Source organism: Rhinolophus sinicus, linkage group LG02, assembly GCF_036562045.2.
Source record: "Rhinolophus sinicus isolate RSC01 linkage group LG02, ASM3656204v1, whole genome shotgun sequence".
Classification (NCBI taxonomy): domain Eukaryota; kingdom Metazoa; phylum Chordata; class Mammalia; order Chiroptera; family Rhinolophidae; genus Rhinolophus; species Rhinolophus sinicus.
In genome coordinates, this window is record NC_133752.1 from 149,295,590 (window position 1) to 149,322,550 (window position 26,961).

At 39.9% G+C, this 26,961-nt stretch overlaps 2 protein-coding genes and 1 pseudogene across 9 annotated transcripts in view; 1 reads left to right on the top strand and 2 right to left on the bottom strand.

The window, feature by feature from the left end:
• The window catches only part of SLC11A2 (solute carrier family 11 member 2), a 49,516-nt gene extending 32,405 nt beyond the window's left edge, over nucleotides 1-17,111 (top strand). For 5 of the 7 annotated variants that reach the window (XR_012493970.1, XR_012493974.1, XR_012493976.1 and 2 more), the window contains one exon: nucleotides 16,194-17,111. The gene's annotated coding sequence lies outside the window, so the exon portion shown is untranslated. Of the gene's footprint in view, nucleotides 1-225; nucleotides 2,145-16,193 lie in introns of those variants that run through there. The other 2 variants (XR_012493971.1, XR_012493972.1) reach the window with 2 other exon arrangements.
• Nucleotides 2,287-26,961, bottom strand: part of TMT1A (thiol methyltransferase 1A) — a 40,572-nt gene continuing 15,897 nt past the window's right edge. Inside the window, exons 2-4 of the mRNA XM_019724568.2 lie at nucleotides 16,865-16,966; nucleotides 11,964-12,098; nucleotides 2,287-2,366 (exon numbers count right to left, since the gene is read on the bottom strand). Of these exons, the coding sequence (XP_019580127.2) occupies nucleotides 2,302-2,366; nucleotides 11,964-12,098; nucleotides 16,865-16,966 (302 nt within the window). The 3' untranslated portion in view covers nucleotides 2,287-2,301. The remainder of the gene's footprint in view (nucleotides 2,367-11,963; nucleotides 12,099-16,864; nucleotides 16,967-26,961) is intronic.
• Nucleotides 25,993-26,420, bottom strand: LOC109443699 (small ribosomal subunit protein eS27-like; annotated as a pseudogene). Its single transcript, XR_002136733.2, has one exon. The product of XR_002136733.2 is annotated as a small ribosomal subunit protein eS27-like (transcript).

The window sequence follows — 26,961 nt, forward strand, 5'->3', positions numbered from 1 at the left end:
TTTAAACATTATGAAATTAAGCCACCAAAGCTTTGCCCCGCAAGTATCGTGCCAGTTCAGGTTCTGTACGTCACCTATTCACAGGTCTTCCTGCAACAACCCTCCCTCTTTATCCAAGCTAATGCGAGTGAATGAACATCCTGCTTATTTAACTTATATATGATTTTACATTTTATGTTTTTAAGATTTTTATTAAAACATAGCTAACATACAATATTATATTAGTTTCAGGTGTGCACCATAGTTATTCAACATTTATAGACCTAAAGAAGTGATCACCATAAGTCCAGCAACCATCTGACTTTACGTTTCAATTTAAATACAATTTGTGAGTTCTCATGTGTAGCTACTCTTAATAAATACTTTGCATTGCTTTTTTTCAAGCAATAAATACATTACTTTAGTTCTCTCAGAGTAAGGTTAGAAAATTCTGTGAAGTCTATTGGGTTTTGTGAGAAAAGCCATGTCTAATTAAACACTTCAGTTAATCTATTTTTAATGCTGAGTATGTAATGAGAGAGTGTAGTAGCCTGATTAGAAATATTTTTGTTGTATAATCAACGTGAAGGATGACATTTCTTTTTCAGAGTGTCTGTCAGATGACATTCTATGCCAGCTGTTGTCGATTTTCCTGATCTTCATAGGGCATATTAGATCCAGCTGCTGGAATGTATACTTTAGTGGGATGAAGTAGTTGGATTCTTGCCTATTTTCCAAAGAGGAGAGTGTTGACCAAACTATGTGTACTTGTTGGTGGCACCAGAAGAACCTCATTATAGGTACAAATGACAACTTTTAAAATAATTCTGTGTCTGTGGAGAAAAGTATATATAATACACAGAACAGTGGGTTAAGATCTAGAATGCAGGGGCCGGCCCGGTGGCTCAGGTGGTTAGAGCTCCATGCTCCTAACTCCGAAGGCTGCCATTTCGATTCCCACATGGGCCAGTGGGCTCTCAACTGCAAGGTTGCCAGTTCAATTCCTTGACTCCCGCAAGGGATGGTGGGCAGCGCCCCCTGCAACTAAGATTGAACACGGCACCTTGAGCTGAGCTGCCGCTGAGCTCTGGGATGGCTCAGTTGGTTGGAGTGCGTCCTCTCAACCACAAGGTTGCCGGTTCGACTCCCGCAAGGGATGGTGGGCTGTGCTCCCTGCAGCTAGCAACGGCAACTGGACCTGGAGCTGAGCTGCGCCCTCCACAACTAAGACTGAAAGGACAACAACTTGACTTGGAAAAGTCCTGGAAGTACACACTGTTCCCCAATAAAGTCCTGTTCCCCTTCCTCAATGAAATCTTAAAAAAAGACATATTTTCAGATATTCCGACCTCTTTCCTTTCCTCAAATACTAGACTTCACCTTGCTGTCAGAATAACCCTTCACTAAAGTAAACATTAAGGAAAAGGAAATCAGTACCACAGGTCATCATACAGTGCATTTTCAATTTTATTTTAGTGAATCTTTTTCTTTCCTAGGCTTGGGTGCTAAGGGATCAAATCTGAGTCAGGACATTTATGACTTCAACAAAGTCTAATATTTTTAGAACCCTAGGGCAGGTACAGAGGAATTTGAAGCCACAGGCACACTTAACATTTTATGTCTACTTTGGTTTCTTGTGTTTTCTACAGTGGCATACTAGATTAGCAATAGCACATCTGGAGTAAATCTTTTCACCCCCACAATATTGCCATCTGGGAGAAAAGGGATTTTTTTTAAGCAATTTACCTTTGTACTTACAAGAAATGTACAAATGAATACACAGATATTTAAATGTTAAACATTTATGTTTGTGGTAAAGTAGTCAAGTTTCTATATAATAGTAAGGTGCACAGTGGTGAACCAAATTTAAATAACATGACCATTCTCCTACTGTAATTATTGCCCATTCTAAAAAGGAGTTTATGAGAGCCTTACTTACCTTGCCCTATTTGAAGGGAATCAAGCAACAAATAGACTGTCGTATTTAATATGGATAAAGAAAATTCTTCTGTAGCCACTATATAACTAATTCTACTTTTCAGATTGATTTGACATAATATAGATTATTTTCTGCTACTAACTATAAAATAAAAATGTTAAAAGTTAAAAAATCATGTCATAAGTTGTGAAAGACATCAACAAAGATATTTTTGAGTTGACTATGATTGTCGGTTTGGAAATCAACTTCTTAAAACATCAAAACTTACTATACAAGGCTATGAGAATTCTGTCTAAGACTTCTGCAATACAATTTGCTATATATTGAAAATTCATTCTTCATAATAGTTTTCAGAAGGCTTCTTGTCTGTTTCGTATGTAGCTTCATTTTTTGGACACATTGAAGAATCGAGGTCTGATGTAATCCTTATACATAGAATAGAGAACACCTAGAAACAAAAAGATCTATATCAATAGAGTGTCCGTGGGAAACAAACACTGAATTTCTTCTACTTGCATTTCCTTTCCCCAAAACTAGCCCACAATTTAAAAACAAACAAAATACCTTCCATCTTATTAATTTTTGACTTGGGTCATACAAATGGTTTCAGAAAAAAAAATTTTTTTAAACTAAGAGCCGTTTAAGATCAGTATAAATCTGAGCTCATGATGTTATTATGCCACCCTAAAGTTTGAATTTTGAAATATTGGTGAAAAAGGAAAATGGCTAGAGATTAAGATAAAAATAATAGGCACCTCAATTTAGCAAACATCTATCTGTTCAGTGTCTATTTGTACTCAGTATCCTGAGGAAAACAGAAACTAATGGATCCAGTCCCTGCTTCTAGGAATTTACAATCTAGTGGGTGAAATCGCTATGAGTTTAGGCAAATAGATGTATGTCTTCCCCAAGGTGAGGTCTCCTAGGGCCATGCAGAAAGGTGGAAGTAGCCTGAGGAACAGAGGGGCTGCTTCAGTGAATTCCAGGGATGTCAGCAAATGAATTTACACCCAAAGGAGTCACAGAATTAAACTACAACTCATCCCCCCCCATCCATATCAGTTATCAGGCATTAGCTATCTAGTAGATTGTCTAAACTAAATCCTTTATTCAGTTTCCCTCCCTTTCTGACACTGCTTGTTAATATCTTCAAAGTGCATGGAGGATAAAGTAAGTTCTCATCTCAACGTGATAGCAAAGTGAGGCAGGTGTCTGCAAAATTTTCTGAAGAAATAATGTGATAACTATCACAGATGCATAAAATGCAAGACAAAAAAAAATTTAAACTTGAATAATAGTGGTATTTGTGGAAATAACTTCTCAGATTCAGAGAGAATTACAGGACTCATTTCCCTGTACTTCTTAGGCACAGATAATTCTTCTTGCCTACCTCTTAAATGTTGGTCTTCTCTGGAGTTCTGATCTCGACTCTTTTCTCACCTCATTCACACCTGTTGCTTCACTGATAAGCAAGTTAGATCTCTAAGTTAGATCTCTCTTCTGAGTGTGAGACCCTTATATATTCATTGTACCATATGTAATATTTCCACATCCCATAGGGAGGTGGCCTCCAAACTTTTAAATGGTGCACAAGTAAATATGTTGAGCATGCCCCTCAAGATGTGCATTTATTTATAAACAGTATAAATGTACCATGGTCAGTCTATATATTAGTAAAGCTTTTTTGTAGTTAAGATAAAAATATTTCTTCCCACATTCCCATGGATCTCCTATACATCTCCTAGGGTATGGGTACTCTGATTTGGAGACATCTGCCATAGGCATCTCAGTCAGTATAATGTAAGAGTTCGGGCTCTGGAGTGGATTGTCTGTGTGACTGCAAACAACTAACTCATCCTCTCTGAGCCTCAGTTTCCTTATCTGTAAAATGAGTCAATAACAGTACCTACCTCACAGAATATTGTTGTTTAATAAAGACTTTGGTCTTTGTTCTGAGTTCCTGGTATAGATCTAAAATGCTTGGAATTTCCAGTAATAGGAGTGTCTTTCTTCAGGAGCCCTGTGGCTCCTGAATTTATGCTAATCAGATGACTCATTAGGTGTGCTCCTAGGTAGCATCAAGATGTGGCTAGTCAGCCAGAAAGACCAACTATGTGGCCAGAGGGTTCTTAGACCTCCCAGGAGGGGAGTAGGACTGGAAATGGAATTCAGTCACGTGGCCAGTGATTCAATCAACCGTGGCTACATAACGAAGCCCCAATAAATGCTCTGGACACAAGCTCAGTGGAGTTTCTTGGTTGGTAAACACATTGATATGCTGGGAGGCTGACATCCCTGATCCCATAGGGAGAGGGCATAGATAGAAGCTTTGAGCTTGCGACCCTCCTAGGCCTTAGCCTATGCGTCTCTTTTATTTGGCTGGTCCTGATTTGTATCCTTGTATCCTTTATAATAAAACTGTAATTGTAAGTATACCGCTTTCCTGAGTTCTATAAGTCGTTCACATGAAATAAACCTGAGGGAGTCTTGGGAACCCCTGAATTTGTAGCCAGTTGGTCGGAAGTGCAGGTGGCCTGGGGACTCCCAAAGGCTGGGGTCTGAAGTGAGGGCAGTCTTTCCGGGAACTGTGTTCTTAAACCTGTGGCATCTGATGTGAGCTTCTGATGGTTAGCATGAGTGTTGGATTATATGGGAGTACACTAGGTGGTGTCAAAATAGGTGTTAAGATTAAATGCGATGCCGATACATAACCGCAGTTAGAGCGGCTTGCACACCGTAAGTACTCCTTCAGTGTTAGCGCTTACTGTTTTGTGCAATATGCGCTTCTCCTACCAAACCTGTTCTTTATATTAGAGAAAGGCAGACCTTTCCATCGGGTTGCCCAAACCACAAACCTAGGACTCAACCTTGATTCCTCCTTCCTTTTCCCAATCACTTGGTTGCCGAGTCCTCATTATTTCTGGAATCCATCTCCTCCTCTCTATATCCACTGCCTTAATTCAGATCCAGTTCATCATCTAACTTTTCTGTCTTTTTTGCTCCCCTCCTTTGCAAATCATCTCTAATCATTTTCCTTTTCCTCTTAATGTTTTTTCCATGGTGAAATATAATATGCCTGGAAAATAGTACATAAAACTTAAATGATCAGATTAACAAGTAGTTGTAGAGTGAACACCTGTAATAATGGTTCAAGAAATAGAATATTGCAGGCATCCTAGAAGCCTCCCGGTTTCCTTTCTGACCACATCCCCTTCTTTTCCATAGGTAACCACTGTTCTGAGTTTTCTGATAAGTTTTCTTCGTCGTCGTTATAGAGTGACTGTCTGTTCAGCATCCCGAAACAGTTTGACATTGCCTATTTCTGATCTTTCTATAAAGCAGGCATCTTTCTAAACTGCCTTTCTATGTTACTTCCTTTTAAACCCTTCGCTGGCCCACTTGTTACTCCTCAGATCACAACCATGAAAATCATTTGGGGATTTGTTTTATATTAGTTTAGCTACGCTTTAGCTGTTTTCCAGCATTCCCTTCCCTGCGTAGTTCTGGGTTAGTTTGGCTCATGAGACCCTTTGCTTGAGACTCGAAGGTGAATGTGGAAGCAGCAGCTGCCGTATCCTTTTTACATGTGGAAGGCTTGGTGCAGGGCACACGGCACTACTCCAGCTGCTCATGTGGTTGTTTATCTGTGGGCACATCTCACTGTTGCTGGGCAGCGTTCAGGTTCACAGATGCTCCAGCTCCTTCTGCATCTCCTCCCTTATCTTCTCTGGCTCCTAGGCCCTGTGTGGATTAGCTCCAGGGCTTCTACAGGTCACAGCATAATCAAAGTTGGAGTCAGTAAGAGACTGACTCAAAGTCCTGTCTGTCTTTGTGGGTTTCTGTGCATCTTTGCAGATTCTAGTTTATTTCTCCTTCCCAACTGCTTCCTTGCTAACTTCAGGCCCCAGCATGAGAAACATAAGCAACAGGCCTAACATGGACAGTTTAACCAGCTCCCCAAATTGCTTAAGATCCTATTTCTATAATAAGTCCCTTTGTATATATCATCTCGAGTAGATTTGCTTCTCTGATTGAACCCTGACTGATACAGCATTTGGTACTGGCAGCTTCTAGAGGAACATAACCATGAGGATAGGCCCTTTGAATTGGTTCTGGATTATCTGGAATTGGTTTTCGGGTCTAATTAGATTTTTAAAAATGGCTATTTCCCCCCAGTGGTGACGATGTTACTAGCATTCCATGGCAGGCAATAGCAAAACATTTGTTTAAATTACCGCCTATAGATTCCTTTAATCGGGTGCCTATAGAAAGCCAGGCTTTGGGTGATCAACTATTTACTTCCATAGACTATGTAGTGGAAATAAGGAGCATCATAAGCTGGGTTACTTCTAAGTGTGCAGGAGAACTTGGGAAAACAAAACGAGAGGCTCAGGGCTTTTAATTCCTAGCTCCAGGTCCTCTGAGGGACCTGAAAGCTTATGATTAAAACAAAGTCTTAACTCTTATACTCCTGAGGCAGCTGTGTTTGAAAAACACACACAGGAACTAATCTTCTGAGTGGCTAATCACAACACAAACTCCCAACCTCACCAAGTCTCTCATGTTAAAATGAGGGCATTGCTTTGGAAGGAGTGGGACCCTGACTACAGTGTTGGGGACATATGAGCAGATTTCAGTGACACTGGGCCCTTGAACCCCTGTATTTTACTGAGCCTCCTTTGCCAATAGTAACGGTCCTTCCATCCGTGTCTGAGAATGACTGAAACTTGGACCAAAAGGAAATCTCCACTAAACGGAGTTGAAACGCCAGAACTTCCTTGGTATACTTCTGTCACACTGGGGGCAGCAGGGGTGGGGGCTGTTGGCATCTAGTGGGTAGAGGACAGGGATGCTGCTAAATACCCTGTAATGCAAGGACAGCCCCACAACAAAGAATAATCCAGTCTAAAATGTCAATGGTGCTGAGATTGAGAAACCTTGTTGTAGGGAAAGGTATCCATAGGCTTAGGGAGATTGGAATGTTAGAGTAGATTTATCCTGCTCACTCATCCCCTAAATAGCTCTACTCCCTTCACCAAGGCTGATAAATACATTTGTGAACGGAGCCCTGGTGTCCCTGCAGAGTTTTATGGTGACTATTTTCTGTAAGCCAGAAGTGACAATGGGAACTGCTGGGCTCCCTGAATTCAGTGGGGATGATGAGGTCCTGTGGTGGCAGAGGTCATGCAGCAGCATTTACTTGACAAGGACAAGGAAAGCATGATTACTGTCCTGAGCAGCAGTCAAAGCAGTAATCAGAATAGTCTAAGCCACCAAGATCTTGGCATTGGCTAATTGATTGTGGTGTCCCTAGCGTTGAAAGTGGTGGGCAGCGTATAAGCAGAAAAGCTATTGGGGGCTGTCCCGGTGGCTCAGGTGGTTGGAGCTCCGTGCTCCTAACTCCGAAGGCTGCCGGTTTGATTCACACATGGGCCAGTGGGCTCTCAACCACAAGGTTGCCGGTTCAACTCCCGCAAGGGATGGTGGGCTGCGCCCCCCGCAACTAGCAACGGCAACTGGACCTGGAGCTGAGCTGCGCCCTCCATGACTAAGACTGAAAGGACAACAACTTGAAGCTGAACGGCACCCTCCACAACTAAGATTGAAAGGACAACTTGACTGGAAAAAAGTCCTGGAAGTACACACTGTTCCCCAATAAAGTCCTGTTTCCCTTCCCCAATTAAAAAAAAAAAAAAAAGCTATTAGTTTGGTGAACAAGTTTAACTGGAGTCATCCCAATGGGGAGTTATGGCCCCTCAACTAATTCCTGGATTTTAGTCAATTCACAGACCCAAAATCCCTTGAATAAAGGAGAAGTCAGATCTCCTTAAGGAAAGACCCTGTGACATAGCCCCGAATGTTAAGTACTATGAATCCACCTCCTGGTCTTCCCCAGAGGGACCTGTGGCCATTCACCAGGATGCCTGTGCACGAGGAAGGGAAATAATCACATTTGTGGGAGATTGTTAAGTATTGGTTCTGAATTGATATGAATACCTGGATAATTAGTGTGGCCTACCAGTCAAACTAGGAGTTTGTGGAGGTTACGTGGTCAATGGAGTTTTGCTGTGGGTCTATTTTGCAGTTGGTCTAGTGGTCCCTGAACCCACTGTATGTTGTATCCTCAGTTCTGGAATGTGTAGTTGGAGTAGACATACTCAGCAGCTGTCAGAATCCTCACATTGGTTTCCTGACCTGTGGAGTGAGGGCTATTATGGTATGGAAAGCCAAGTGTAAGCCGTTCTAATTGGCCTTTACCTACCACAATAGTAAACAAACGCAATACTGCTTTCCCAGGGGCTTATAGAGATTATTGCCATCATCAAGGCCTTTAAAGATGGCAAGGGGGTGATACCTACCTCATCCCCATTCAGCTGGCCAGAGGACGGATGGATCTGGGAGCATGACAGTGGATTTCTACAAACTTGATCAGGCGATCACTGTAATTGCAGCTGCTTTCCAGATGTGCTTTCATTACTAGAGCAAATTAGCACAACCTTTGCTATTTGATTTGCAGCTCTTAATCTGGATTATTGCTTTTTTCTATATCCCTCTTAGTAAAGATCACCAGAAGCAGTTTGCTTTCACCCAGCAGGGCCAGCAGTATAGTTTCACTGTCCAGTCTCAGTGTGAACTCTCCAGCCCTATGCCATAATCTTGTCTGTAGACATCTTAATCATCTCTCCATGCCACAGGACATCGTATTAGTCCATTACATTGATCTGACCTGACTATCAAGAGGAAATTGGATTGCTGCTATGCAATGGTAGGTAAGGAGGCGTGCATGATATCTTCTGGGCATTTCTTAGTACTCCCACGTCTTGAGATTAAACACAATGGGAAGCTACACCCAATACAGGCAGGATGGCTAATGACCCAAACTATTTAGCAATGAAGGTTTGGGTCACACCCATCAAACAATCATGAATAGCCAAGGTGCTTGCTGAAGGCAAAAGGAGTATGAAATGGCTAGTGAAAAAATACAGTTATAATACCAGCCATGACCATCTGATCAGTTGCAGAAACAAAGACTGATAGTTATGACTATTCCTTATTTTGATATGAATACATTTGTATATACATTAACCAATTTGTTTTTCTATTTACCTCTTCCATTTACCTACCATCCAATATAACAAGTGTTAATAGTATTTAATGTTATCTCAGGATTTAGGTCCCAGGATATTAAAGGGGAATGTGACTCAGCTCAGAGATAAATCAACATCACTCAAAGACTAATACAGGGATATTCTGTCTTCTCATGGGAGAGAATTAGCATGCTTTTGTTATACAAGGGAGAGTTGATTTTGCCATTTCTTTATATAAAAGTTGTCTATTAAAAGAGGTGTATATGGATGCACCCACACCTTTGTGTTCCCAGTTACTTATGTACAGATGTGAAAGTGGGACAGTGAAGAAGGCGGACAAGAAAAAAAGGGACTCATCTGAAATATGGTGTTGGAGGAGAGCTCTACAGATACGCTGGACCTTCAGAAAGATGAACAAGTGGGTCCTCGAACAAATTAAACCTGAAACATCACTGGAGGCAAACATGACAAAATGGAAGTTTTCCTATTTCCGACACATCATGAGAAGGCCAGGTTCTTTGGAAAAGACAATAATGCTGGGAATAAGAGAAGGCAGCAGGAAAAGAGGAAGACCAAATACGGGATGGATTAACTCCATAAAAGAAGCCATAGGCATGAGTCTCCAGGAGCTGAGCAGGCTGTTGAGGAAAGGACATTGTGGACACCACCCATTCATAGGGTCTCCGAGGTCCGAGCCCACTCAGAGGCACGCAGCACAAACACAGGGATGCCAGGGTGACATGGGGTGGACAGTGATGGATATGGATTGTGTCAACTTAGCTAAACTGGAACTACATTTTCTAGAATTCCTTTCCTTTTGTTCCCCGAGTTATTGCCCAAGAGACATTTTACATGAGATTCAGAAAGCAGAAGTGAAGAGGCTGTCAAAGTCTTTTTATATTTGGAAGACACTGTTGCAGCATATTTTTGCTTATCTGCTAACCCTTCTTGTTGGAATGGGCAGCAATCAGGAGTGCAGCTACTGTGGCTCCTGCTGCATTTCCTCCTTCACCTCTCACTCCTTGGCCAGGTCCATGTTTTAGTCCCAGGATAAAGGGCATCAGCTTTTTCTTTGTCACTCCCGTCATGGAATTTAGAGATGATGAGAAATTCCTAAGGGTTCCAGTCCATCCTGTGTTCCAGCTCATCCTTGCAGGTTTCAGATTTTTCTTGCTTCTGCCACATTACAGCTATATTTTCTTTCTAACCACTTGACCTGCCCACTTCAGGCCCCAGCTACTGATAATATAAGCAAGAGCTTCCCAATTACATAAGCCCAAATACCTATGCTAAGTCTCTTATATATTACTACTACCGAGTTTTCCCGAAAATAAGACCTAGCCGGACAATCAGCTCTAATGCGTCTTTTGGAGCAAAACTTAATATAAGACCTGGTCTTCTTTTACTATTATATAAGACCGGGTCATATTAATTTTTGCTCCAAAAGATGCATTAGAGCTGATTGTCTGACTAGGTTTTATATCCGGGGAAAAGCGATAGTAGTTCTGCTTCTCTCAGCAAATTGATTCACCTACTATACCAAACTGTAGAGTTCCACTAATATGCCATGCTTCTGTGCCTTTGTAATTTCCTCTGCCTAGAATGCTGATCTTCTTCTCTGCCTACTTAATTCCTCCACATATTTTGCTCATAGTACAGGTTATATCTTTTTTTTTTTTTAACTGGGGAATATTGGGGGACAGTGTGTTTTTCCAGGACCCATCAGCTCCAAGTCAAGTCATTGGCCTTCAATCTAGTTGTGGAGGGCGCAGCTCACTGGCCCACATGGGAATCGAACCAGCGACCTTGGTGTTATGAGCACTGTGCTCTAACCAACAGAGCCAATCGGCCGCCCACAGTTTCCATCTTTAGAGAAGCCTCCCCTGGACTGTCAGCCCTAGTTAAATGCCCCTCCTTGGTGCTGGCCTTACGCAGCAACCTTTGCTATCTCTGTCATAGTACCTATGACTTTCTATTGTCTTCTGTGCTTGGTCTCTCTCCTAAGGAGACTAAACCCTTTGAGCGTAGGGACTAAGACTCATGTCTAGACCAGCTCAGTGCCTTGCAAGTAGCAAGTGCTCAATATATGGTTGCTGAATGATGAAAGTGAGGGCTGCAACTTTGTAGTAAAGTTTCTTGTATTTTGTTCTAGACTCGCATGTCACATGTAAAGATTGCTTAATTTATAGACTAATAAAAATAAAAATTTGCCTGTTGCTAAAACTTGGAATAAAAGGAGAACAAGGATATTAGACATATGAGCTCTAAAAATGTTTTCTTCCCAGTTAAACTACTTTAACGATATTGGCTGTTCAAATAGGCTGGGAGCTGTGTTGCTCTTAGCTAAGCAATAAAGGCTGGGGTCTATAGCTACTGCTTTTAGCTGAGTTATATAGGGTACGAACTATTCATTCCTCCTTTTATTATTGAGGATAACAGAACCCATAACTTAGTTCTCTACTGGTTTTTGTTTTTTTTTTAATTGAGGTGTAATTGACAAATAACATCATATTACTTTCAGGTGTACATAATGATTGGATATTTATATATATTGTGACATGATCACCACAATAAGTCTAGTTAACATCTGTCACCATACATAGTTACAGAATTTCTTTGTCTTGTGATCTGTTCTTAAGATCTATTCTCTTAGCAATTTTCAAATATGCAATACAGTATTATTAACTATATCACCATGCTGTACATTACATGCCATAACTTATTTATTTTATAACTGGACGCTTGTACCTTTTATCTGTTGGGGTTTTTTTCAGTGCTGAAAATATTAAGAAAGTAAGCCTATAATTGGGCAGCAACCTAAAGATCATTGCTTTTCTTACCATTCTTCCTCCACTGTATCGTCTTGACCCAATATTCATCTTCTAATATGAATGGATAAAGTAAACACAGATACTCTCAAAGACAGCTGAACACGAGATACAAATTAAGCAGGTTACCTAGAGTCACAGCTCCCACAACAAATCCTTGGGCAGCAACTCTCATATGAATAAGATGAATGGATATTTTCTGATCTCTTCTGTACTTTAACTTGTAAAGACCATAGGACACCACAGTCATAAAGCCTGCTATCCCTGTGAATCAAAAAAGGAGAGGTTACATAAGAAGCAGGCTAGAATTTCCATGAGCTTAGAGAGTTGAATAAAAGACTGTCCAAAGCATCAGTACTTGGAAGATAAGCAGGCAAGATACTAATGAATACTTTAAAAAGAACCATGCCAGATTTGATCCACGGGACTTAAAAATGGACCCATACTATTCATGGATTCAATATTTGCAGTTTTGCCTACTCCCAGAAAAACCTGAACCATACAGTGTAATTTGTCTAGTCATTTCTAATTTCAAATGTGCATGCTTCAGGGCTTTATTTGGGGCAAGTCACTTAGTGAGTGAACCAACCAAACAGCCCAGCATCTATAACTTTTGAGTGTTTGGCTTTACTCCTCTCTAGTTGTTATCAAATAGGGAGTAAATCCAGTAAAGTGATAAAAACTTGAATCTTCTGTAAAACATGAGATATTAAACTTTAATGAGAGATGAAAAGGTGTGAATAGTTGCACAAGAGGTATGTGACTCCGGGAAGAACTGTGATTCTAGAAGACTCCAGAAGCCCATACAAATATTTATTTATTCTGTACAGATGTTAAGGGTGAATATATGGCTGTGACAACCAAGAGTCTATGCAACTGGCTCTGAAACAGAAAACTGATCAACTGAATAGGAAAGGTTCTGTAAAGAGATTTAAAACACTGTGAGAATTCAATCCATGACAAATCAAACTAACCAAATAACAAATAAAGGAATAATTATTAAATAAATATCATTAGTACAATTTATTGGTTATAGAGAACTAACGTGGATTTGTATCTAACATCGGACCCTACAAAACTTCTGGATGGGTTAGAATTAAATGTGAAAAAAAAATCAACAACAAAAACTGGAAGAAAATAGAATAGCATATTTATAACATCTAAAAGATGATAAGGTATCCCAGACAAGAAAAAACTAAAGGAGTTCATCACCTCAATTATTACAAGAAATGTTAAAAGGACTTCTTGAAGAAGGAGAAGAAGAAGAAGAAAACAAAATAAGAATAATAAAGTAGCAATAACTACATATCTATCAACAATTACTTTAAATGTAAGTGGATTAAGTTCTCCAATCAAAAGATAGGGTGGCTGGATGGATAAGAAAACAAGACCCTTACATACGCTGCCTACAAGAGACTCACTTGAGATTAAAAGACACACAGACTGAAAGTAAAGGGATGGAAAAATATATTTCATAAAAATGGAAACAAAAAAAAGCTGGGGTAGCAATATTTACATCAGACAAAATAGACTTTAAAACAAAGGCGATAACGAGACAAAGAAGGACCCAGTAATCCCACTTCTGGGTATTTATCCAAAGAAACCCAAAACACTAATTTGAAAAAGACATATTTATCCATATGTTCACTGCAACATTATTTACTGTAGCCAAGATATGGAGGCAACCTGAGTGTCCGTCAGTGGATGAATGGATAAAGAGAAGGTAGTGCATAATACAATGGGATATTACTCAGCCATAAAAGAGAATGAAATCTTGCCATCTGCAACAGCATTGATGAACCTAGAGGGTATTGTGCTAAGTGGAGTAGGTCAGACAAAGACAAATAAAATACAAAATAAATGAACAAACAAAACAAACTCATAGATGCAGAGAACATTTTGATGGTTGCCAGATGTGAGGAGGGTTAGGGGTGTGGGTAAAAAAGGGGAAGGGATTAAGAAGTACAAACTGGCAGTTACAAAATAGTCACAGGGATGTAAAGTACAGTGTAGGGAATATAGTCAATCATGTAATAATTACCTATGGTGTCAGATGGGGGTGATCACTTCCTAAATCATATAAATGTCTAGGCACTATGTTGTACAACTGAAACTAATACAATATTGTATGTCAACTGTAGTTGAAAAATAAATTATTTTAAAAAAAGGGTGGGGTAGACTTAAAATGACAAGGACAAATGCTATATTTTGACATAGGAATAAAGAAAACTTTTGCATAATAAAAGTATAGGTCGTATTTTGGGTTCTCTCCTTTATCCTATTGATCTATGCTTCTCTCCCTCCCCACACCGTCTCGATTACTGTGGCTGTACCGTAAGCCTTAATATCAGGTAGGGTGATTCCTCCACTTTATCCCCCCCCCTTTTAAAAAAAATCTTTTTAACATTCTAGGAGTTGTGCCTTTCCATATAAATTTTAGAATAAGCTTGTCTGTGTCTACAAAAATCCTTGCAGGGATTTTGATAGGAATTACCCTAAACCTATAGATCAATTAGGGGAGAATTGACATCTTTACTATGTACTGAGTCTTCCAATCTGTGAACACGCAATCTGTACATTTATTTAGGTCTTTGATTTCTTTCATTAACATGTTATAATTTTCAACATACAGATTCTGTCCATATTTTCTTAAGCTTATACCTAAGCATTTACTTTTCTTTGGAGTGATTGTAAATGGTATTATGTTTTTAATTTCAGTTTCCATGTGTTTGCTAGTATATAAAAATGCAATTTATATTTATCTAGGGTAGCAAGTTTTGATTAACCATGTGGCACATGTATGTCTCTATAGGTGAGTGAGGTTATATTTATTCTTTTAGGCTCCATGTACTAAGTGGAAATAAGAATCAGTAAATAATAACATACATATGTATGGTTTATAGGCTGATTAGCAATAAATGAAATGGAAATAAAACTGACAAATATATAAAAACAGCAAAAACAACAAATGATGATGGTAGGCACATTTGAGAAACAGGTACAATGCTGAAAGCTTTGTAAGTTTAGTTAAATCTTTATGGAAAGAACTCCAGAAATCTATAATAAGTGATATTAAACTGAATGTGCTTCCTGACCTGGAAATTCTACATACTCCAAGGAAATAAGCAAAAGAAAAGTGACGAAGTTGACACAAAAACTGAAAACAACCCAAATGGCCCAAACAGAGGAAAAACTGCCATTTAATATTTAAAAAAAAAAAAAAAATTTTTTTAAATATTAAAATTATAGGAAGTACTAATACACAGAAATGTACATAAGAAATGTTAAATGAAAGAAGAAAAAACAATCTACCAACACAGTTTAAATGCATATAATATATGCACAGACCTTAACTGAGCATAAGACGATTTTAAAATAAATAGATTATAATGATGGAAGTTGTTAAAGATAACAAATAAAAATGTCTTGTAAATTATCTGCACAGGACACTCCATACTATAGCAGGAAATACAGATATTATTAAAATAACAATAGCCTAACAAACTGTTCAATAATATATACTCAAATTTTTATCATTATTTTTCTAGCAAAAACCTGGCTCTCTTCCCTTACCAAATCAAGGTTCTGTTCTTACTTAAATTGGTTTTGCTTTTTTTAGAGATTAAAGTCAGAAGCTTTATACTGTTTTCCATATAGTGTCTCTGTAGTTTGTATATAATTGAATTTAGCTGGAAACACTTTTATCTTTCTACTTTAATCACCCTAAATGTCTCTGGAAAAACAATGTAATTTACAACAGGCACAGTGATTAATCTCTGTTCATTATTGTGATCTTTTCAGGCAGCATTGAGTTCTTGAATTGTTTTTCTAGTTAAAAATGCTAAGGAAGGTGAATAAATCTCTCTAAAATTACATGTTTTCATTTCTTGTGGGTGCCATTATAAGTCTTAATCAAATTAAATGAAACTTCCAAACAGACTATTACTATAAAATAAAATTTTGATTCTTGTTGATATGTGAATAATGACACTTAGAAGTTGCTAGATTTGCAGTGACTCTTAGTGGAAACATGAGTTATACTTATTTACAAGGTTTTTATAAAATTAATCACAAACTTATATGTCTGATTTAAATAAGTTATTTTAAAAGTTTCCAGACAAAATTAACACAGGGAAAGCGGCATGGCTGCAATCTACAACAATAATGCTTGGGGCAGCTGAAGCATCCAACAGAGAAGAAAGAGAAAGCTTAGATTTTAAAAACTTAATATTGGTGCTCAGATTTTGTGGGTTTTTAAAAAAGCCCACATACATGTAGCATTTGTTGAAAATATGTGTTGGGAAAAAATAAAGAGACTAAGACTCCAGGTCTAATTATAATACCACTTCTTTAATCTAGAGATTATTTAACCATCAACCTCAACATCTGGAACACATCAGGAAGCCAGGAAAAGGGCCACTGAACATGAATGCCACAAAGTTCATGCTCTCAAGCGTACAGGTAGGCCCCTGTCATTCAGAGCTTCTTACTCTGAATTGACTCAGTTTTTTTAAGCTTGGGTATCTAGCTTCTAGTGCCAGAGAACATCAGAAACAGAAGTGTTTGATGGTACCCGACAATAATGGAAGACAGAAAAATCTATAAATCTCAGACACAAGAACTTAACGGTTGGAGTTACTGAGGACAAAAAGACAACTATGTCTCCATGGTCCCTAATAGACTTCCAGGCTGCTGCTGCTGGTCCTGAGTCATCACAGAAAAGTTAAGTCCATTCAATCAATTCCATTTAGGTGGACTGGGAACCAGTAATCTTAGGTAGATCTCAAATGAAGATGGGTGTAATAGCATAAAATCTCATGCTTCATAATAAGAATAGCTAACAGTTACTGGGGATTTACCACATACTAGAAACTGTTCTGAAAGTGTTACTCATGCTTTGAGGGGGTGAGCTTCAATTATCTGAAAAAAAATTACATAAAACGTTTCAACTCTCAAAGATAGTGGGTAAAGAAAACGTTAATGTGTTATTACAAGCAGTTTTCCTGTATCCGGTCAAGGCGTGTACTCACCTACAGGAACAAAGGGGGAGTCTCTAGATTTCCTGATCAGTCGGGATAGTTGGCCTTCGTCCTCATCTGCTGACCACTGGTTATCTGAAGACATTTTTTCCACTGGTAACAGTAGGGGATAATGTGGTTTCTGTGAATTGTTAAAAAGAATCCATTTACCCTCTCCCAATGTACCCTTAATTTTGTGTTCTTCTGTCTTCATTTACCTGTGTCTGCTCAGTTGAAATAAAAAGTCATCTTTCCTTCACCCTTTTCTTTATGGGATCTTTTCATTCATTTTTTTTTTGGAGGAGTGAGGGGAGGTAAAAGAAAAATAACATAGAGAGGTAATGATAATCAGAGTCCGTGAATACAGAGTGAAAACACAGATCATAATTGTGTTTTTCAATCTCTTCACTGCTTAACATTTGAGATCACTGGGAACTTCAGAATTTTTTCCACAAACAGTAAGAACACAGAGTTTCTTTCACAGAATATCATTTTAAAGAACAATGGCTCTGCCAACATAGGCAAAAATACATCCAGGTTTACAAGTAATGGGAGAACGATCACTCCATTTCTGCAGAATGTGCAGGGCATTGTAAAGTCATTGATCTTTACCAAGCACCTACCATGCGCCAGGTGCTATGCTAGACAGTGGAAATAATCTTCCTCGTCTACACAGGATGAATGAGGAAACTTGCAGGAGCAACTATAATCACCATCAACATGTTAAGCAGCACCTCAGTCTGTTATCCGTGCAACTCACTATTTTCACCTCAAAATTCAAATACAATGGCTGCATCCTACGCATCAGCTTTCATCAGAAAATGTAACTCGGTAAGTGGCAGAAGCACAGTACCTTTGGCGTACCCCACCACCTGATGTCTGTCTCCTGGTGTTCCTTGAGCAGGCAGCAGTAGATCAGAACAGGCTTTGTAAAGCTGAGACACATTTACACTCAATTTCCAGCTAATTGATAGATAATGGGAGAGCCCGGAAACACCCCTCCTCCAGGAGGAGTGGCCGGCTGGTATTGGCCAAGGTTTCCACAGCCCCTGCTGGAAACAGCAGCACCTGGACCACAAACATTAGTCTTTTAAAGACAACATTAAAGGGGGGCGGCCAGATGGCTCAGTTGTTTAGAGCAGGAGTGCTTAACAACAGGGTTGCCGGTTCGATTCCCACATGGACCAGTGCGCCTTCCACAACTAGATTGAAGGATGACTTGACTTGGAGCTGATGGGTCCTGGAAAAACACACTGTTCCCCAATATTTCCCTGCTGTGGGGACGGAGTCCCAGAGAGCAATTTCCGGGCTCTCAGCCTCACGTGGAAGGGTGCTGACTTGGGTAGTAGATGGCTGTCAGCTGTGGCTGGTTGGCCATCAGCTGTAGCCAGTTGGCCAGTTGGCCGCTGATATAACTGCCGCGGCTGCGTTGGTTGGTTGGTTGGTTGGTTGGCAGGCAGAGAAATGGACAGCAGGTTGCTGGTCGTTTGGATCCAGCCTCCAGTGAGACTATAGTGCTGCCAGTGAGACTCTCGTGGTATGACTCCCCTATCTATGGCTCCGTGAGTGTTCCTTTTTGGTCTCACCATATCCTGCATTCTTATGTGGGAAGTGGGACCAGAGACCCTACATGACAGTGGTTTGGTGGTTGCAACTTCGCTTCTGTTGTGACTGGGCACCTTCGAGCACCCTGAGGCTTCAAAGTCCTGGCCTTCTGCCTCCTTCCAATCGCAGCTGCAAAGACCGCAGGATGAGGGCGGATGACCAGGTAGCGTACGTGGTTTTTTCCTTATAACTGTTCATTTTCAAATAATTTCAGCCTTACAGAAAAGTTTCTTGAATGGTACAACGAACGATGTCTGGCAGCCAGATTCTGCCTTGTTAACATTTAGCCACATTTGCTTTATCATTTTTCCCTAGCGATGATTCCTTCCTTCCTTCCAGTTATTTTGTAGAATGTCTCTCAATTTGTTTTTTTTTCTGATGCTTTCTCACCGTTAGAGGTTATGCATTTTGGGCAGAATACCATCAAAGTGAAGTTGTGTTCTTCTTTTTGTGTAATATCAGGAGGTAGGTACATAGAGTCAGCTTGTCTGGTGGTAGTAACTTTGATCCGGTATTATGCTGATAAATGTCTAAACTGGTCTCCAGGGGGAAAAAAGCCTTGATTTGTAACACTTGCTGGGTTCAATGGTGCAAATACTCCCACCAGGGTCAATTTCAAGCTACTGTCATATCATCAGTGAGCACAAAATTGGGAAGAGATGTGCCTCTTCTGAGTTGGGGAGTCAGGTCTCGCACAACACTGCTTTGGTCCGTTGGATTAAGGTGACGTCTGCAAATTTTAAGTAAAGTTACTATTTTTACCTTTATAGTTAGTATTTTGAGGTGTAACTTTAATGTTATACAAATATCCTGTTATTTATTAGACTTTTATCCATTAACTTCAGCATCCATGATGATTGTTGCCTGAATCAATTACTATTGTGTTTGCCAAATGGTAATTTTCTAAACCCATCATTTCTTTTATATTTTTCAGTTGGCATTCTACTATAAGGAATTGTTCTCTTTCCTATTTAATTATTCATTTGCATCAGTTTGGACTCATGAATTTACATTTTATTCAGTAGCTTATAATCCATTACTGTAATGATTTATTTTGATGGTCGGATTGCCCCAGATTTGGACCCTGTGAGCTGGCTCTTACGTCCTGTTGACATGACTCCATCATTTTCAAACAGTTCTTTATACCCTGGCATAATGTGCGGTTCTAGGCTGAGCTTGTTCTCTTTTTCCGGCAGCCCTGAAATCAGCCATTTCTTCCAGGAGTCCTGATTCATTTTATTGGAGAATTGTATTTAGAAACCAAGTTCTGGGCACTGGAGATGCTTATTGTTACTGGAGTATCATTACTTCTAGGCCCTCTCAGCAGACAGAGTTAGGATTTATATCTATGCCTGTAATTCTATTTCTAAATATCTATGTTAGAACCATCAGTTCATAGTAGTATCTCCAATTTCAGTCCAGCTCCACAGGGTTCATTCTAGTCTTCCCCTTTGCATATTTGTGATTCCTTTCATTGAGAGAGGCCTGACTCCTACTATCCTCAATATATTTATTTAGTCATGTGCTGCATAATGATGTTTTGGCCAATGACAGAATGTCATACTCGTATATGACGGTGGTCCCATAAGATTATAATGGAGCTGAAATATTCCTATTGCCTAATGATGTCATAGCTGTCCTAACCTAGTGCAATGGATTACTCACGTGTTTGTGGTGACGCTGGTGTAAAAAAACCTATTGCGCTGCCAGTGGTATAAAAGCATAGCTCAGTATATAATACTTGATAATGATAAATAAACAACTATGCTACTGATTTATGTATTCACTATACTGTACTATATTTTTTATTATTTTAGAGTGTACTCTTTCTACTTCTAAAACAAAAGTTTGCTGTAAAACAATATGCTGCATTACATAGGTAGCCAACTTCATACATCTTGTGTTTACCTTGCGTCTCTTCATTGTATAGTTTTCTCTTGTGCTTGATTTAATCTCATGTTGTTTTGTCCAGTAACACACTGTACAGGCTTGAGCCCAGGAGCAATAGGCTGTACCATACAGCCTAGGTGTGTAGTAGGCTCTACCATCTAGGTTTGTGTAAGTGTACTCCGATGTTTGTACAATGATGAAATCACCGAATGAGGCATTTCTCAGAACATATCCCCTTTGTTAAGCGGTGCGTGACTATATTTGCTTAACTGTAGAATATACAAAGGTAATTTCAGAATTTCTAACCAACACACTGTTCTCCAATAAAAATTAAAAAAAAAAAAGATATAAAAAAAATAAGTTAGGAACCCTATCCAGTCCCCAAAATATTTTAAAAAAAGAAAAATTAAAAAAATTAAAAGGAAGACTCACGAGAAAAAGATGCCCAAAAGGCGTGGAGGTGGAAGAAGATCTCAAGAAGAAAGACCAGAAGTAGCCATCACACAGCTCCCACGCAGGCGGAAGCCTTCATATTTAAGAAGCAGATCAATGGCGAGAGGAAAAGAAGGTAATAATTTTAGGGGAAAGCAAAGCTAAGATTATTGGGTGTTTTGTTTTTACTGGGGGAGGGTGTTTGAACACGGGGGAAGGAACTGCTGGACGGGGAGAGTGAAGGTGCAAAAGGAGTGTGACTCGGCAGGAGCAAGACCTGAGAGAGGGCTCACCTCGCAGACCCTGGGAGGGGACCTCAGCCTTAGGTCAGGAGAGGGGACCTGTGAGGGTCTTCAATTTCTGTTCCCAGTCAATGGCTCTCAGTCAAGTTTTTTTCTTTCTCCCGTGTGGAACGAGTAGTGATACCACCTGCTGAGAGGAGGAGAATGAAAATGAGTTTGGTAAAGGTTTGGCCTTTGTGGCAGCTGAGGGTAAATGACAAGATTTCTGAGCAGCACTGAAAGTCTCACGGCTTTTGCACTTTCTCCTGAGGGTGGTGACAGAGGAAGCAAATGGCTAGTAACTTAACAAGGGTTGAGTGCTGCAGATACAAAGATGAGTTAGGACATGTACCCTGTCCTTAAGAAGCGTTGAGTCAAGTAGGGGGAGACAAATGAGTAAAGCAACGAATGTACATTGAGAAAGTAGGAGGAAGAGGCATGGGCCTGTACGAGCATAGGTTAAGGACCTACAAATCAAACCGAAGAATTAAAGTTCTTTTTGGAGGAATGGGATGTTTTAGAGAACTAGTAAATTTTAGGTGAAGAGAGAGGCGTATTTCAGGCAGAGAGCACAGCTTGTGGAAAGGCACAAAGGCCAACGGCCCAAACAGCACAATGTAGAGAAGCCAGAATGGGGGTGGCTTGAAGAGGATCCAGCTGCCGGGCCACCGGGGCCAGATGACCAGAGCCTTGTATTTTAAGCTAAGGATTTTGAACTTTAATCTGAAAGCCATGAGAAGCCACCAAAGGATTTCAGGCAGTAAGTGGTTTTTCATTTAGGCTCTGGGAGCAGCATAGAGGGAATTGGAGGGAATGGGGCTCCATGGGGGACAGTTAATGCAAGTAAGGAGGTTTGTATACAGAAGTAATGGAGGAAAAAGGAAGGCATACTGTGTTTCCCCGAAAATAAGACCTAGCCAGACCATCAGCTCTAATGCGTCTTTTGGAGCAAAAATTGATATAAGACCTGGTCTTATTTTAATATAAGACCGGGTATAATAATATAATATGTCATCAAAATGTTTTCCTTTCAATATTTCCTTTATCTTTGGGTATAAAAAGAAGTCATTGGGGGCCAGATCAGGTGAGTAGGGAGGGTGTTCCAATAGTTATTTGTTTACTGGCTAAAAATTTGCTCACAGACAGTGCCGTGTGACCTGGTGCATTGTCATGATGCAAGAGCCATGAATTGTTGGTGAAAAGTTCAGGTCGCGTAACTTTTTCAAGCAGGCTTCTCAGCACTTCCAAATAGTAAACTTGGTTAACTGTTTGTCTATTTGGTGCAAATTCATAACGAATAATCCCTCTGTAATCAAAAAAGTTAGCAACATCGTTGCAACAAGTTCACAAACTTAATTGTCAGACCTCCTATATTTTAACATTGCAGCCTTTGCTTTTTTAAAAAAGGTTTTTAGATTTCTTTGTTCCTAAGCTTTGCTGGACAATAACATTGAAAAAAACTCTTCCTCTGGCATCAGAGTTAATAATCTGTTCCCATAACCTGAGAGGTGAGATAAATATGACCCGAGTGCTGCTTCTATTACAGTCCTAATACTACCTGCTTGACAGGTAAAAGGGGAGCCAAGATTTGAAGGATTTATTTTTATTTTGTTAAAGATTTTTATTAGGGGGCTGCCGGTTAGCTCAGCTGGTTAGAGCGCGGTGCTCTTAACAACAAGGTTGCTGGTTCGATCCCCCCATGGGCCACTGTGAGCTGCACCCTCCACAACTAGATTGAAACTACTTGACTTGGAACTGATGGATCCTGGAAAAACACACTATTCTCCAATATTCCCCATTAAAATAAAAAAATATATATATATATATGTATATATATATATATATATATATGTATGTATGTATATATATATATATATATATATATATATATATATAACATATATTTTATTAGGTACAGGTGGACGTCATAGTTATTCAACAGTACCGTCTAGCACTATGCAGTTATTACTCTTGTGGCTGTTGGCTCGTGGGTTGTGAAAGCATTCATGAGAGAGGCAGAAATACAGAAGGAAGATTAATTAAAGTGCAAGGAGGCTTAGCTGGGAAGTCTGCTGGGAAGTACTGCCTCGAGTCTTTGTTTCATCTGAAGTTTTATAGTATTTTCTAACCAGGATGTAAATTGCTTTGGCCTGTAATGAATCTTCTGTTGAGTTCTGCTTTGTTCATCGGGATGGGGGCAGGTATGGTTCCACTGGTTATGCAACCTTTGCGTATGGATGTGAATTTAAGTTGGAGCCCGACTGGATCCCCTACAGATGCAAAACCAATTCCAGGTCATAGGTCCAGCCCTGGGCCGAAGTAAACAGAGCCATTGAAACTGGTCTGCATAGCGAATGTCTAGTAGAGTCATTAAGGTTTGGCATGAGGGGAGGAAGGCAAGGAAAAGAAAACAAACTTTCAAAAAGTGCCAAGCTAAAATACGCTTGTTAAATCGAAATATATCAGAGGTCCAAATCTCAAAATAAAATGTATTATGCCACTATTACACTCCCCTGTCTTATGTTGCATTATTGATTATATTCCCTATGCTAAAGAAGTGATCACCATACTAAGTCCAACAACGTCTGACATTGTACCACATTATCACAACATTATTGATCTTTTCCCCCTTTTAAGTTTTTCTGTTAAAGTTGACATTCAATGTTATTTTATATTAGTTTCAGGTATATAGCATAGTGTGGATTTGAGGGACTCAGAAAAGTATGTCTACACCCACAGCACTCCATTTAGAAGTTATTTGCAGCAGCTGAAGCAGGTGCATCTCATGTCGGGCCAAACTTTTTATTGTTAGGTGCAAAAATTAGAGCTTTTCTTTTTTAAATTGGGAAATATTGGAGACCAGTGTGTTTCTCCAGGGCCCATCAGCTCCAAGTCAAGTCATTGTCCTACAACCTAGTTGTGGAGGGTGCAGCTCAGCTCCAACTCCAGTTGCCATTTTCAATCTTTAGTTGCAGGGGGTGCAGCCCACCATCCTATGTGGGAATTAAACCAGCAACTTGTTAAGAGCTCGCACTCTAACCAACTGAGCTACCCGGCCGCCCCTCAAAAATGAGAGCTTCGCTGAATAATTTTTTCATGGGAGATTTCTTTAAAAAATATACTGAATCTCCAGAAAACACTACAGTGTATAACAACCCATTTGATTGGAATTCCAGGACCACATTTATAGATGTAAAATATCTTCTCTGATAGAAAAGTAAACTTCATTCTGTTCTTCTCACACACCCTTACGGAGATGGAGCGCTGACCAGCGTGAGGGGCTGTGGGAAGAAGCTCCAGGGCTTATCACTAACAATTACACAGTTTACAAAGCACCTTTTGCATTTATCTCATTTCATCCTCACAAGAATCCCAGGAGATGGCGGTGGTGTTATCCTTGTATACTAAGTGAATAAAATATCAGTGAGATGCAACGATGAGGTTTGGATTCAAATATTCTGACTGCAAACCCCATGCTTTTCCCACTGGACCACAAAACTGGGAAAAGTGTTGATGGGTCAGTTGACAGATGGCCCTAAATGCAGAGTTGAGTGACTTAAATTCAATATTATACTGAGTAGATACCTTCATGATTTTGGGTTGGGGGAATGACCAGATTAAATAGTTGGGGAAATTATGAGCACGAAGACAGGGGTGATGGAGGCCATTGTGAAGCATTTTCTGGCATGAGAGTTATGATTTGGATCAGATACTGGTGCCTGCCTAGGAAGCCACTTTTTTGTACCCCAGGAGAGTTGTTTGCTGAGCGTCTATTTTTTCATGTTATGCTAGTGGGGGTGAACTGAGTGAAAGAACAAAGACTAAGTTGCAAAAGGAGTGGTTTTCTATTATTATATTCACATGTACTATCTCCCCCTCACTTTAGAGCTACTTTGCTGTCATATCCTTGAGCCATGCAGTCACTGACAAGTTCCCACATAAATGGTTTGTCATTGCAGCCACCCCCATTTAATCTATAGATGTGATCATCCAGGTGTTAGTTCTCAGACTAAGACGGTGGCCGTGCAAATGCAGCAGAAGTGTCCAACTGAGAGCTATGTAGAAGCAGAGGCAGGGCTTGATGATGAATTAATCAGTAAATACTGTTTGAGCACCTGCCATGTTTGGCATGTAGAAGGAAGGAAGAAGAGATTGGTGGTGTGAAATCACACCAGTGGGCCTTAGTGAGTCCTAAGAGATTTCTCAAAGAGGAAGCTTCTTGAAACAGCCAGTGAATGCTCTCTAGAAGGGCATCACTTTATATGGTGCTTGGAAAATAATCATAGGTATGGAGGAAGTTGGAAAGTGTTGCTTAGTTAGGGAAGGACTCAGTGAATTCTGTTTTTGACATGTTAAATTCTAAATATCACAGGAATGGCCAAAGTGTGAGGTTTAGGAATCTTTTTCACACAGGTGACGATTCACAGCCTAAAAGTATTAGAAAGGCTGAAGGGTTTGAACACAGACCGAATGAGTCATTCACAGTGAAATGGTGGAGGAAGGTGGGAACCGAATTACAGGGACTTTGATGCTGAAGAACTGGAGAAGCAGTTTGGTGTTGTGGGAGGCCTGGGCTTCCGAGGCAGGTAAACTACATGGGAAGACCACTGTGTGGCCTTGAGCAAGTCACGGAACATCCACTGGTCTGCTTTGTCCTTTGTCAGATGCAGATAATTATACCTGCCTTGTAGAATTATGAGTACTATATAAAATAATTGTGTAAAAAGTTGGTGCCTGGCATAAAGAAGGCATATAGTAAAATGGAAATTTTTATTATTAGCTATTAGAGTTATGGAATAAAAGGGTCATTCCAATGAGAAGGTTGACATCAGTGTCAGATACATTTTAAAGACTGAAAAAGATGCAGTGTGAGTTAGGACTATTCAACATGAGAGATTTTCACTTTTTTTTTTTGCCCGTAACTAAAACTTTATTGAAAAACTGACAACAAAATAGGAGAGATCACTGTTGTATACTTACAAAATTAAATGTAATTACATTATCTTGTTAGATTAACTAGAATTACTGACCCGATAAGGCTTTCTGTGATATAACAAATTCAGGAAGTTGCATGCATCATTAGTGTTGCTTTCTTCTAAATGAACACCCTTCTGTGAGTCTGGCCTTGCCTCCTGTCGGCTGGCACAGCACTGTTGAACAACATACACAAAGAGCCACTGTCTCAGCATGGCTGAAAACCGTGGTAATCTTGTAGCAACCTGGACATTTCATATCCATAAAATAAGAATTTGGACTTTGAACTAGCCGTTTCTTTTTATGTTTCTTCTTTTCCTCTTCCAAGGATGGATGTAGTAAAGCTCTAGGCAAAGGCATGTTGATCTTATTACAAGCCCAGCCTGAACAGATCTCCGAGATTTTTACTTTCACGAATGGTAAATTGTGAATGGTGATTGTTAGGCACAGCCAGAGGAATGAGTCGCGGGAGACCAAAATTGGTCAATTAGAATTTATTTAGCATGTTTGAGTGGCGGGAGGTCAGGTTAGAAAAGCCATAACCTTCAGAACCTTAATTTTTACTGACAAACAAAAGCAACTAGCACTTCACTAGCAAATCCAGGAACATATTGTGCAATTTCAAAAGCACAGGCTTTTGTAATAAAATATAAGATATATTTATTGGGCTGGCCCTGTGGCTCAGGTGGTTGGAGCACCATGCTCCTAATGCTGAGGTCGCCGGTTTGATTCCCACATGGGCCAGCGAGCTGTGACCTTTACAGCTAAGATGGTGGACAACGGCTCTCCCTGGAGCTGGGCTGCTGGCAGCCAGTGAGAGCTGCTGTGAGCAACCAACAAACGACCAGCAGCCCAGCGGAGCCCAAGGCTCATAACACCAGCATGAGCCAGGGAGCTGTGTCCTACACAACTAGACTGAGAAACAAC